Genomic DNA, 14,091 nt, shown 5'->3' with positions numbered 1-14,091 from the left:
AACAAACAGAAATGAACTAGGGATAGGAATACCTTTGAATGCACTATGACTAAACTACACCTCAAAATCGAAATACACACTATGAACCTTACTTCCCAAGTGTTTAATAAGCTTAAGATGATAAAGCTTATAACCCCAACCCAAGTGTTTAACACTCTAAAGTAAACCTAGCTACTTGAAGGCTTTGAACTCAGCTTGAAGAATGAAAGAAATGGCTGGGTACTAGGTCTTATTTATAGAGTTCAAGAATGAAAAGATCTTCATTTAGCTTGAATAAAAATAATGACTTTTTAATTGAAAATCATTTGAATATTCGTTCAGCAGAGGCTTAAGACTCGGTCAAAAAGATTCTAAGCTTATCAAGAGGTCATGGAATAAAATGAGCTCGGTTTTAAAATTGTTTGAAAAACCTGCCCTAGAACCAATATATCGCAAATGGTAGGCGATATATTGCCTGGGCTTATGTTCCCGAGGCTCGTCGAAGTGTTCGTGCGAAGTTACGTGTTTTTCATATTCCCCAAGTGGCGATATATCGACATACGCTGAAATATTATACACGTAATTGCACTTTTTCAGCCTAATTTGAATTGAGTAAACAGCTTTAACTGAGTCCTATAACGAGTTCAAAGCTGTTGGTAGACTCTGGGATTTTCAAATATTACTCTTAATAAACTATTCCTCAAAAATACTTAATTTTTTCAATAAACTTGCACATGACAAGTGTCATTATCTTATTGGGTCTATCTAAACCTTATAGTATAATAAATATCATCTTCATAATCAGTTATATTAATCATACCTTATGTTATAATTAATATTCTTAAACTATAGGTTAAACTTATAAAATCTACAAGTGTTGCTACTAGTGTCCAACTAAGTCCCGGCTTGAACCAAAATCCACAGTAATAAACATCCTACAACTATTACTAGCCATTACTGTTACTACTACTATCTAATTAGCTAAGTAAAGTTCTTGGACTCTACAAATTCACACCCTACAAAACATAGCAATGGAACACACTAAATTAAATAGAAAAATACAAATATTAACAAATTAAGCCACAATCAGCAACCCATAAAAAAACATGTTAATTAACCATCGAAACTACAAAAGCAACCCACAACAACTTATTAAGCAACAAACAGCAACTCATTAAGCAACACACACAACAATCAATTAAGCAACCATTGAAAATTCTAATCAACCCATAATATGCATTAACAACACATAGAACAAATAAAGCAACCCTATAAACTTCGAAGCAACATAGAAAGCAACTCACACCACAACCAGTTAAGCAACACAAACAACAACCATTTAAGCAACTCTTGAAACAATATAGCAACCCTATATAACAACCATTTCTAGCAACAAATAAAGCAAGCCATAAACAACATAGTAAGAAACCACACAACAACCTCTTAAGCACCAATTGAAACAATACAACAATCATTTATAGCTACATAGAAAGCAATCTACACAACAACCAGTTAAGCAACTCACACAGCAACCAGTTACGCAACCTTCAAAAGTCCTAAGAAGCTCATAATACTCATCAACAACACAAAAAGGAAACATATTTAACAATCCTATAAACTCCTAAGAAACCCATAGACAACATTGAAACCATAAACCCACAAAGAAACCTATTCAGAAACTCTTGCAACTTTATAGCAACATAGAAAGCAACCCTTAATAAAATAGAGCAACCAATAAAGCAATCTAAAAGTAACAAAGCACCAAAATAGATAATAAACAACCAACCTAAGCAGCCTAATAATACCTATCAAACAATAAACTCATAACATTAAAACATAAGGACCTCAAGAACCATTGCTAAAGTGAAAGGAATTGAAAATGTACCTCAGGAGCGGATTCACAAGGTTCTTTAATAGTTAATTGGCTTTTTTTTTGTTCTGTTTGCTTTCCTAGCTTCATGTTTGCTATTATAGAGCATTTTCTTCACTCTTGCTTCACTAGAAGAAGCAACTACAGATTTCATATTAGATTTAGAAGTTGGAATATTTGTTTGGGATAGAGGAGATGCGAACGAAAATCGTGTATGAACCATGACTCCTTAAAGTTGCTACTGAGAAAAACAGATACATTTACCAAAAACGGATTAAAATACATCAAAATTTGAACTATTAAGTCTATCTAACATTGAGCATCAGTTAAGTAAGCATTAAAAAAAATGGTTGGTTACCTCTTCAATTGATTTCCTTGCTTTTGAAATTAAAAGGAGCTTTTGTTTTGTTATAATGGATGTTTCAAAATGATTATCCATGACTTGAGAAAGTTAGATATATGCCTTGTGAGTCAAAAGAATTAATTGCTGCATTGAAAACTAATAGTCACAATTAGTATTGACATTACCATAAAATATCATGAGCAAAACTCTATTAGACTACAACCGGACAAATCACAGATCATCATGTGATAATATCGTAAATAATTTACATGATTGTTAAAATGAAGAAGAAAAAAATCACTTTGGTATTAAACTTATCATCTGGTATCTTATTATAAGTGATACTGACATACATCCAAGGGTTTTGTAGCATATCTTAATATCTTAATGAAGAAAAATAACTACACCACAGCCATTACACATGTTTATATAATAGAGGGAGAAAGAGAAGACCTTCAAAGGGATCTATAGTGGGCTAAGTTTTAGTCAAATCTATTTGAGCTAGAGTTAAATAAGCAAGACTAAAAGTGTAGGCCACAAAGAAAGATAAAAGTCGATAACATAGTTATATTCACATGAACTACTTGGCCTTTTTGGTCACAAAGAGCTCAAATAGCAAAGTCCCCAAATAAATATGAACATTGTTTAACATTAACAATAAGCATTGAGGTGAAAACATTTTCCCTAGAGACTTAAATTGACTTTGTCAAACAAAGAAATTTTTAAACCAATGCAATGTTGATTCGATTTGAACTCACAATGGATTAAATGGAAAATAAAACAAACCATTCAATAATCTGAGTATAGCCTAGAAAAAAATAAACAAAAAAATGAAAATTTCCAAAAAAAAACCCTTGTAGAGATAAAAAAAAACTAACCAAGAGATTTAAGTCTATTGAAGATGTAAGACCAGTGCACCAGCAAAAATTCATTCAAAATTCAAACTCCTCACACAAGTTGCACTTGCAGTGATTAAAACATTAGTCAAAGATATTGTTCCAATCCAATTTCTAATACCAAATCATCTTCTTTAACCTAATCTGCTATGCAAATCTAATCGCTAACCTCCAAGTTGAACAAGCAGTGCTGTAAACATACACAAATGACCAAAACCCAGTACAACAAAAAAATGATTATATACCAGAGTCTACTATAGAAATCGTATACACAATTCTCGACAAAATGTCTCAACCAATTTCTACGAGTTAGCACCCAAATTCAATCAAAGTCATTTCTAAAACTAAAGAGAAAATTTGATTTTGAGGAAAAGAGAAGAAATCAAACTCAATACATGGGTAGCAATCCTTATCTCAAGAAGCATATAGAGAAAATATAAGTGTAGTGGGAAACCGAGCCAAGAGATTTTCTTGGGAAGTAGCCTTTAGAGTTGAGAGCAATTTCTTGTTCTGGAGCAAGCTTTGGAGCTTTGATTTGGACCAAAACCAGTCGGGTTTCGTTGTGGTTTGTAGCTTAGAATTGGACAAAAACCAGTCGAGTTTTGCTGAGAAAAGGATAACTACAATTAGCATCTGGTTTTGCCGAGAAAAAGAGAAGATGAAGAAGAAAATTGGGTCTGGTTTTGCAGAGAAGTGGAAGCAACTCGGTTTAGAAAATTATTTGAATAGGTTTAGAAATTTGAGTCTGGTTATGCATGCAGAGAAGAGAAGAGGAGAAGACGAAGAAGAGTATTGGGGTATTCAGTTTACAAATGGTAAAAATGAAAATTAAAAAAATATTAACATAAAAATTTTTAAAAAAAACAAATATAAAAATGGAAACAAAGGAAAATACCGTATAAATGAACAAAAAAAATGTAAAATTAACGTATGCACACTGATTTCCATTTTCTTTTTTAAAACCTAAAATTAATATAACTAAAACTATAAAATGTGCATATACATACAGACTAATACAGTCGATATTAAAATATAATTTATCAAAAACAATTAAAATTAAATTTATATAAAACATAAACAAAACAAATCTTAATTTGATTTTTTTCAAAATCTAAAATTAATATAACTAAAATCTAAAATTAATAAACTGGGACATGTATATTCAAATTAATACAATCGATATTATATAAATTTTTAGATATTTTTGTGTAACTATTTTTTATTATAAAAATACTTATGATAAATATTTTATTTTAATTAAAAATCTATAATATCAACATTTTATAAGATAAGATTTAAATTAATTTTGAAATTATTCATATATCACTTTCTTTCTTCTTTTGATAACCCAAAACTTCTTTGTGAGTGTGAATTCTTCTTCTCTCTTCATTTTTATGTAAGTATCTCTATGTCACTCTAATGGCACGTTTACTAGACTATAATCGGAATCAGAAAAAATCAATAGAAAAATAAATAGAATAAAGAGAAAATTATATTTTACATTGTAATTATATAAAAAAAAAATCATTTTATACGACAAATTATATAAATTACAAAATTACGGTCTGTAATATTCGTTTTCTCGAAAAGGTAGTTTTGTAATTTTTCATTGAGAGTATTTTGTCATCTTACATATTTATGGGTTTAGATATGTATGGATTCCAATGATAACAAAGATTCTTGATTTCTCATGTTTGAGAACCTGGAATGAGATTTAAATCTCGGCATGTGCATAATCCCTAATAAATAATTAATTACGTGAGTTAATTTAATTATTTATTTATGTTGTGAATGTTATTATTATTATGAGCATAATAATATTAATAACATGATATGAATTTATTATATGGTTTATTGCATTATTATTTAACTAGATTAAATAATGGGAATTGCATGTAATTATAAAATGACCATAATGTCCCTATGTTTGAATTTAGTTGAGGGACATTTAGATGACATTAGAATATTATTTAAAATGCAATTAATTGATTAAAATTTAAATTTAAATCAGTTATAATAAGATCACTATTGACCCTCTATTTGGCCAACAACACGGAGTCAAATATACGACAGGAAATGAGACGACAATTAAGAATTCAATATAATGGAAGAGAAGAAAACACCAACGATTTATAGTGGTTGTGCCCCAAAGAATGGTAATGACCTACGTCCACTTAGTGCCATTATTAATATTGAATCTCAAAGTCGTGATCAAAGAACTAGGGTTCTTGAGTTTCACAAACCTTAGGAGAATTACAATGAAACAACGGATAATCGCAATATAGCTCTCTCTCAATATTCAGAAAAAGATTCAAAAATCCAAAAAGTCCCATCCTTGAGCTATTTCATGTATATTTATAGGCTCAAGGAGGGTTACATGGGTCAATGGGCCTTTAACTTTCCTTAATAACCGCGTATCAAGGTAATAAAGAGGAAATATTCAATGCAATTATTATAGGATTACAATCTTAGAAGTAAATAAATCAAATTATACGACCACCCTGGTCGTATCTAATAGTTAAGCCTGACGAAGTGATGTGCCTCTGGTCGATAGTCGAACAGCACTTCCACCATGTGTCAACCACGTGTGAGAAATCCTTGCCACGTCATCAGCAGCCATTTTTTGGGTAAACATTTGCCCCCCAAGTTTATTTATTGCGACCAGCAATAAGTAAACTTAGGAAACCGACCTTTCGATTACTCCACAAAACCTGTCAGAGCCGCCCGTGCTCTCTTGGAAAAAGCAATTAATCATGTCTAATCAAGCCCTTTTGGTTTCCCAAAAACTTGTCTGACGGCTATTACACTTCCCCATACTCAGAAAAAAGTAATTCATGATTACCTCTTTTGTCGTGTTGCGATCACTATATATAATACCCCAAATCCATATTTTAACTTTTTACTTTTCACTCGCCATCTTCTTATCAAGAACTCCTAAGAACTTCGACTTTCAGAGCCCAAAAAAATTTTGAGGAGCTTCCATCGTTGTTCGAAGGATCCACCATTCGGACGCTCAAAGCTCTTGTTTCAAACCCCTCTTTTCATCCAAGTAAGTTTTACGAACCTCTTGGATGTTTGAGATGCCATGCAAAACTGTTTTTTATGTACAAATTTGTGTTCTTGACTGAAACTGTTTTGGGGTAATGGGCATATTGATTGATGCTTGATAGGGAAGTGAAATAGTGTTGTATAGGAGTTAAAAGCCAGTTTGATAGTCGAGACCGTAGACTTAGGGCGTAAAATCGAAGAAAAAATTCGATTTTTAGGCTAGTTGAAAAACTGCGTTTTTCCCACCCTCTCAGAGTTGAAAAAGTTTTCTCTGAAAAAAATTTTACTTCTGCTTTTCAATCTATTTCTCAAACTGCTCGTATAAAACTTAGTTTTTTTGCTAGAATGTTGCTGGCCGTATAAAAGCTTAACTTTTATACGTGAGCAAAGTTATTCTAACTCTCAACACAGATTTTTAGGCTTTACGTTCTCATCTCCCCCTTTCTCTGTTCGCAGCTTTTCATGCAAGATCCGTGGGGAGGTGAGAGACCCATCGACGACGACTTGCTAGCTCAATTGCTCGAGGATGAGGAGCAACTATCGTTACTAATACCTGAAATTCCCTTTTCTCGTGCCACTTCAAACACTCTATCGACCCTTATCCAAAATATGGGTCGAGCAAAAACTAAAGCCTAGAAAAAGAAACCTTCAATCCTTCAAATCAGCCTGCTCCTTGGGCTAAAATTCCCTCGACCATTGGTCGAGAAAGAAATATCCTCGACCTTAGCCTTCAAACTCATGCTCAACTTCGAAATGCCATTCAACCAGATGTTGAATGGTATGTCGCCCCTTCTAGCCGAGTAACAATTAGGATGATTGCGAATTATATTAAAAAATATGGACTTCCTGGGGTAACCTTAGTCCAACCCACCAAAGACCAAAGGGCAAACTTGCCTGGAGGCGCTTTCAGCGCCTAGTCGAGGTATCATATCAAGGCAGGCGCTATCCTGCCTCTTCACCCTTTCTTCCAAGGAGTGGCCAACTATTTCGGGGTCGCTCCTTTTCAAATAACCCCTAATGGATATAGAATGCTCTCGGCACTCTATATCCTCTATAGCCATAAGAAATGGCCTGTCCCCATACCACACGAGGTCAACTATCTGTTCCACCTAAAATCCAACCCCAACCAGGAAAACATGGGGTTCTTCCACTTCTGTCACCAGGAAACGTCCCGTACTTTCCTGAGTGACACAACTTTTATTTCCAATGTGGGGAGGTACCACCTTGAGTACTTCCTGACTACGGACATGGTTGCCAACAATCTAGCCTTCTCCCAAGGAGGTAATACTTTAACACCCCTGGTCGTTCATTTTTCTTTAATTTTTTCCTGCACTTTCCTTAGATTTTTAGCGCCTTTCAAGCCCATGGTTGCGACCAGGCCCTAGTCTAGACATGGAGGTTCAATCAGCCCTCTTGGCCAGTATGACTGACGTGGAGAAGAGCATTAAGCATCTGGTCATAGAGGCTAACCTTAGGCTGGTCGGGATTTTGGCTCCTCACCAGGATGTGAGGGAGTCAACAGCAGGAAGTGCCACTGGCAAGGAGATTCCTGAGCAGCACCAAGACGTGTCACAACCTCAAAGGAGGAGGACGGCTGGAGTGACAATCAGGGAACCCTCTAGAATCCCACGAGCTGCCAATCCCCCGCTCCATTGAGAAAGGGAGAAAGGAAAGCCACCGAACCTCCCACTCCCATCGACGAATATTCAGATGAGAACGGTACTGATCTCTCGCTCTTAGATAATTTGCCAATTCCCTGTCACTTATTTGACAGGGACGGCAACTTTTAGTTTACTCCAAACTTAAGTTCAGATTTCTTCCAGGCAGTAAGTAGTTCAGTAAGTAATGTAGCGACCAGTAGTTGTAGCATGTGTTGTTTCTTTTTGTGCAGATATGTCTTCTAAAGATGTGTTCTAGCATTACAAAGTTGTCGTTGCATCTTCAGGCAGGAAGAAAGACAGCAAAAGGACTCGGGGGGGAGCAGTAAAACTGCCTCAAAGAAGGCCCGAGCTGAGGACCCTCCAGCCATTGTCCCTTCGAAAGAGAACACGCCACCTTCATCGCCACTCGATCAGGCAGCCTCAACTCCTCCGGTCGACCAGGACGCTACTCCTCCAACACCTGTCGACCAGCACCCCACACCTCAGGACCCTACCAGCCGAACACACTGCACTCAGCCTTCTCAACCCGAAGGCTCTCTGTCCAGCTCCGTGGTCAGCTCATCCAGGGAGGGGATATACAGGCTCTCCAAACATAAACATAGTCAAGAGGCCATTGATGACACTATTTCCATGGAGACCGACCAAATACTCAACCGGGGGTTGAATGAGATAGTTAGCGTAAGTTATTTCCTGATGCTGAATAATTTTCTTTTGATTTCCTGCCATCGCCTTACCCTTTGCATCTGATTGCAGGGATTACTGACCATGACCGCTGGCTGGCACCATGCGGCTGTAATGGTGTCCAAGACCAAAAATTTTGACATCAGGCTTGCTGAGGCTAAGAAAGTGCTTGAAGAGAAAAATGCTGACTTGCTCGAGAAGAACAATGAGCTAACCAAGAAGAACGACGAGTTGATTGAGAAAAGTGCAGAGCTGTCTAAGCAGAATGAGGGACTACTCGACAAAAAAGCCACTCTTACCGAGGAGCTGCTGGAGAGTCAGGATGCCCTAAAGAAATCCAAAGAAGACAAGGAAAAATTCAGGGAAAGCGCCAAACTTAACTACCAACAATCCAAATAGCTCGAGCTTGATTTGATTGCTAGCAGGCAGGATACGGAGGAGATGGAAAAGCACGTGAAGGAGCTTGAGGAACTCGAAGCCAAGAACTTGGAGAAGTACAAGGAAGCCACTCATCTTTGCTTCTATGAGTTTTGGAAGCACAATTGGAAGGCTAACTTCAGCTACCTGTCAGATCGCTTGAGGCAGACTCTAATGTCTCAGTGTGCCATTCGTCTGGAGGAAGAAGAGAGAGCTAAAGTTCCTGCTTCCCCAGAAATCACCCTAGCAACAGGGATAGATGGTGCAGATAATGAAGCTGGCGCAGCTGTCGACCAGGACGTTCCTCAAGACCCTCCAGCCTCTTAGTCTTTTTTCTTTCTATCTTTTAATCTTTTAATTACACGACCTACGGGTCGTGATGTAAAGACACTTTAATTTTCTAGTTAAAATTTTATTGCTGCATGGGCAGCTTTTACTTTTAATTGAACAATTACATCCAAGTAGTAACTGCTTGCGGTGTAAAAGGTTTCCTTACGATATTATAATATTTGCCTTTTATTATAACATCTGTTCGCATGACCGAACTTAGCAAAGTACTTTGGACTGATTTAATAAAATATAAATTTTTTGAAATATACTCTAAGTACCTTAGCATGCTTTCACTTATTTTGCTCATGTGTTTACATACCTTTCTATATGCTTTGCTTACTAGATGCCTTATATGCCCCCCAAGTGATTGAGGAGTTTAGGTCCTTGGTCACTTGCCTTGACTAGAACATGTTCGAACATTATTGGTCGGAGCAAAATAATTAAATGATAATACAGCAAAACAACACACGTAATGAGAAAATACTTGTAATAAATACAATAATTGGCAGGAATGACTAGCTGCACACAGTCCCTTATATTTCTCGTAATAAATGGACAAAACATGTTTGTACGAGTGATCAATAAGATCTTACACTTATATGCGATTAGTCACATAAAATGACCAACCCTTTTTCATAACTTGTAAAAAGTAAAATTAATACAAGCCAATTCTTTAAGAAGAATTGTTTATTGATAGTACTTGCAAAGGTGTTCTCCATTCCAATAGCGAGGAATGAGATCTCCATTTAAGCGAGCAAGTTTGTAGGTGCCTAGATGGAGGACTTCTTCAATCTGGTATGGTCCTTCCCAATTAGGTCCGAGTACTCCAGCAGCTTGATCGCGAGTATTTAGTAAAACCCTTCAAAGTACTAAATCTCCAACTTTGAATTTTCTCTCGCATACTTTAGAGTTGAAATACGGGGTGACTTTTTGCTGGTACGCAGCTACCCGAAGTTGGGCTTGTTCACGTTTCTCATCAATCAAGTCCAGGGACTCCATCAATAGTTGGCTGTGATGTGAGGGCGGATCTAACTCCACAGGCAACATAGCCTCATACCCATAAGCCAAAGAAAATGGAGTATGTCTTGTTGCTGTTCGATGAGAAGTTCTGTACGACCAAAGGACTTCAGGCAATTTCTCTGGCCAAGCACCCTTAACTTCTTCTAGTCTTTTCTTCAGGGTATCCTTTAGCATTTTTTTGACTGCTTTGACTTGTCCATTTGCTTAGGAATGAGCGACTGAAGAAAAGCTTTTGATAATCCCATGTCGTTCGCAAAAGTCCGTGAATAAATTACTATCAAACTGCGTGTCGTTGTCTGAGACGATTTTCCTTGGCAATCCATAGCAACAAACAATGTTTTTAACCACAAAGTCCAGCACCTTCTTTTCTGTTACACCAGTGGAAAACTCTTTTCGATATTCAGGACATGGCTGATGACTGAGGGGTCTATTCCAACCATGTCTTTGTGCGACCAGGCAAAGACTTCCTGGTTCCTCCTCAAAAACTCCACCAGTGCTTGTTTTGTTGTTATCTCTAAGTTTTTACCGACTTTCACAACCCTGGTCGGATTTTCTTCATCGAGTTGGACCTCTTCAAGACCTAGTAAAGGAGGTGAAAATAAGACTACTGATGTTGCTGCTGATCTAGCTAAGGTTGAAGCTCATCTAGCTTTGTCTTCGAAAGTTAGAAACAAGAGGAAAGGTGGACAAATAAACAACCCCAAGCCTGCAAAGGCTGCAAAGATGAATGCACAACCATGTGCACAGACGCCTAAGGGGAAGAACATGAAAAACAAGAAAGGTAAAGATAAAAATTTTCACTACAAAGAGAAGGGGCATTGGAAACGAGATTGTCCCATGTTTCTAGCAGTGAAAAACAAAGGTAATGATTATAGCTCATTTATCTTAGAAACATGTGTTTTAGAGAATGATAAATCCGTTTGGATTATTAATTCTGGATCTACCAACCATGTTTGTAATTCTTTACAGCTTCTTGAATCGTGGGAGGAAGTGAACGAAGGCGGCTTAAAGTTTAGAGTTGGGAACGGAGCGTTCGTTGCGGTCCAAGCTAGAGGAAGAGCTCGTCTGAAGTTCGGAAATAAATTTTTAATTTTAAAAGATGTATTTTTTATTCCAGATTTTAGTAGAAATTTAATTTCAGTTTCCATGTTGCAATTAGAACAATTTGTTATGACTTTCACAAGTTTTAATATATCTATTTCTTTCAATGGATCACAATTGTGTATTGCATGTTTGGAAAACGGGCTTTATATTCTGCGACCTAATGAACCCCTCGCTCTTAATAATGATTTATTCAAAGTAGCTAAACCTAGGACCAATAAACGTCAAAAGACCGATAACAATAATATGACGTATTTAGGGCACTTGAGACTAGGTCACATTGGCTATGATAGGATTCAAAGACTTACAAAGGATGGACCTTTGAAAGAATCACCTTAGGTGAATTACCTGTCTGTGAATCTTGTCTAGAAGGCAAACTGACCAAGCGTCCATTCTCTGCAAAGGGTGATAGGGCCAAAGAACCACTTGGTCTTGTGCATTCAGATGTTTGTGGACCATTGAATGTACAAGCCAGGGGTGGTCTTGAGTATTTCGTCACTTTCATTGACGATTACACTAGATACTCATGTCTTTACCTAATGCATAGGAAATCAGAAACATTTTCAAAGTTTCAGAAATTCCTAGCAATGGCTCAGAACCAATTAGGTAAAACGTTAAAGATCTTGCGATCTGATAGGGGTGGAGAATATTTGGATATGCAGTTCCAAGATCATTTAACTGAACTTGGGATTTTATCACAACTTACTGCCCCAGGTACTCCGCAACAAAATGGTGTAGCAGAACGCCGAAATAGAAATTTATTGGAAATGGTTAGATGCATGCTTGGTTACTCAACTCTACCAACTTTGTTCTAGGGACATGCAATTGAAACCGCGAATGTCATTCTCAATGTCGTACCGTCAAAATCAATCCCAAAAACACCTTTAGAACGCTGGAATGGTCGTGAACCTAGTTTACACCATTATAGAATCTGGGGGTGTCCCACTCACGTCCTGAGGAAAAAGGAGGGAAAGCGAGAATCACGAACTGAAGTTTGCATGTTTGTTGGCTATCCTAAAAGGAATCGGGGTGAACTTTTCTATTGTCATTCAGAAAAGAAAGTGTTTACTTCTGCAATGCTACTTTTCTGGAAAATGACTATGTCCAGAAATTTAAACCTCGCAGGAAAGTAGTTTTAGAGGAGATGGTTAAATAATTTGCTCCAAATAATGCTTCATCGTCTTCAATGCGAGTTGATGATGAAATTCCCACTCTTCATGTACAACTGACGCAAGTCGATTTAAATGAAGAAAGTACCATTGTTCCTGAGCAAACAGTCACGGAGCCTCGTCGTAGTGGGAGTGTTTCTAGGAACCCAATTCGCTATGGTTTGGAGGGTGAAACCAATATGGTCATTGGTGACACTAGTGATAATGATCCGTTGTCTTTTAAACAGGCAATGGCTGTTGGAAATGTGCCCTGAAAGCATATGTAGTAGACATTGTTTTTATGAAATAAATAAATGAATTGAATTTGTTATGCATATATTTTATGGACTATATTATTTTGTGATAATATTAAGTAAATATTAGGAAAATTCCTAAGTTCATATATGTGATCTCAAACACGTATTGGTACGGGAGATTGTGTTTGAGATAAATGAACTTGAATAGTTTGCAGTAAAATAAAGTTATGAAATCTTTAGATTAATTATTGCAAGTATGGTCCACTAGTATTATGAATACATGTGATCTAGATCCGGATTACTAGTGTGGTAGAACACTTTAGTGGAGGTGCTTTATATATTAGAGAATATATAGAACTGGGCCATATATGTTTATTAATACTTAGTTAAATACCGTTTAGAAGTATTAACTAAATATATCAACTGATGATCATATACAAATAGATCTTAATCCTGAAGTTACTATGAACTCCTATTTATGTATATGAGTTCTTTGATTCACTTGTTGGGGTCTGTCAGAATGATCAAGCTAGAAACTTTTGTTTTGGGAACTCATTAATGTAGATGGTTGGGGACATAGTATACAGATATGGAATCTATGCCTTCTCGCAAGAGATTAAATGATGGTTCTCTTAAGGGTTGACTTTTGGGACTGAAAGGTTATTGAGCTCAAATTCATAATTTAGTTATGAATTAACCTTCACTAGTAGAGTCAATGGTACTTAAGGAAACAAGAGATAATTAAAAGGGTAAAATAGTAATTTTATTCCCAATTAATTATGAACAATTATTAGAGGGTCAAGTTGTATGAAATGATTATATCAATGGAAGCTTTATTATTATAAAGTACTCAGTAAATGAAATGTCTATAATTACAAGAGTGCAGTCTCATATTTATAGTGGAATAATCATGAGATTAATAAATTAAGATTATTTAATTAAAGATTTTAATTAATAATCTCAAATTTATTGGAGCTTGGAATTATAGGTTCATAGGTCCCCATAGCGGCTCTATCAACACTGTTCAAGGTAAGAGTTGATATGAAGGGAAAATAGTTTAAAGACATATTTAATAAGAAATTTGTTCTTCAGGCCAAATATGCAATTACATGATAATAGTGATTAATTAATTAATTACAAATTAGTTGTAGTTAACAAAATTAATTAATATTTAATTATTGTATAATTTTTGAAATTATATTAAATAATTAAAGTAATTTCAAATTTTAATTAAATAATTAATTAATTATAATTTTTTGAAATTATAATAAATTAAATATTTATTTTGGAAAATTTTGGATTTAATTAATTGGTAGAATTAATTAAATATCTTTATTTGA

The 14,091-nt window shown here is 35.7% G+C and overlaps 1 protein-coding gene across 1 annotated transcript in view; it reads left to right on the top strand.

Annotated features, from left to right (window-relative positions):
- Window positions 1-3,920, top strand: part of LOC133779821 (diphthine--ammonia ligase-like) — a 28,708-nt gene extending 24,788 nt beyond the window's left edge. Inside the window, exon 11 of the mRNA XM_062219724.1 lies at window positions 3,662-3,920. Within this exon, the coding sequence (XP_062075708.1) occupies window positions 3,662-3,920 (259 nt within the window). The remainder of the gene's footprint in view (window positions 1-3,661) is intronic.
- The last annotated feature ends 10,171 nt before the right edge of the window (window positions 3,921-14,091 follow it).

This window comes from Humulus lupulus, chromosome 5 (genome assembly GCF_963169125.1).
Source record: "Humulus lupulus chromosome 5, drHumLupu1.1, whole genome shotgun sequence".
In the NCBI taxonomy this organism is placed as follows: domain Eukaryota; kingdom Viridiplantae; phylum Streptophyta; class Magnoliopsida; order Rosales; family Cannabaceae; genus Humulus; species Humulus lupulus.
Note: the sequence above shows the minus strand (reverse complement) of the source record. Positions and strands in the feature narration are given on the sequence as shown.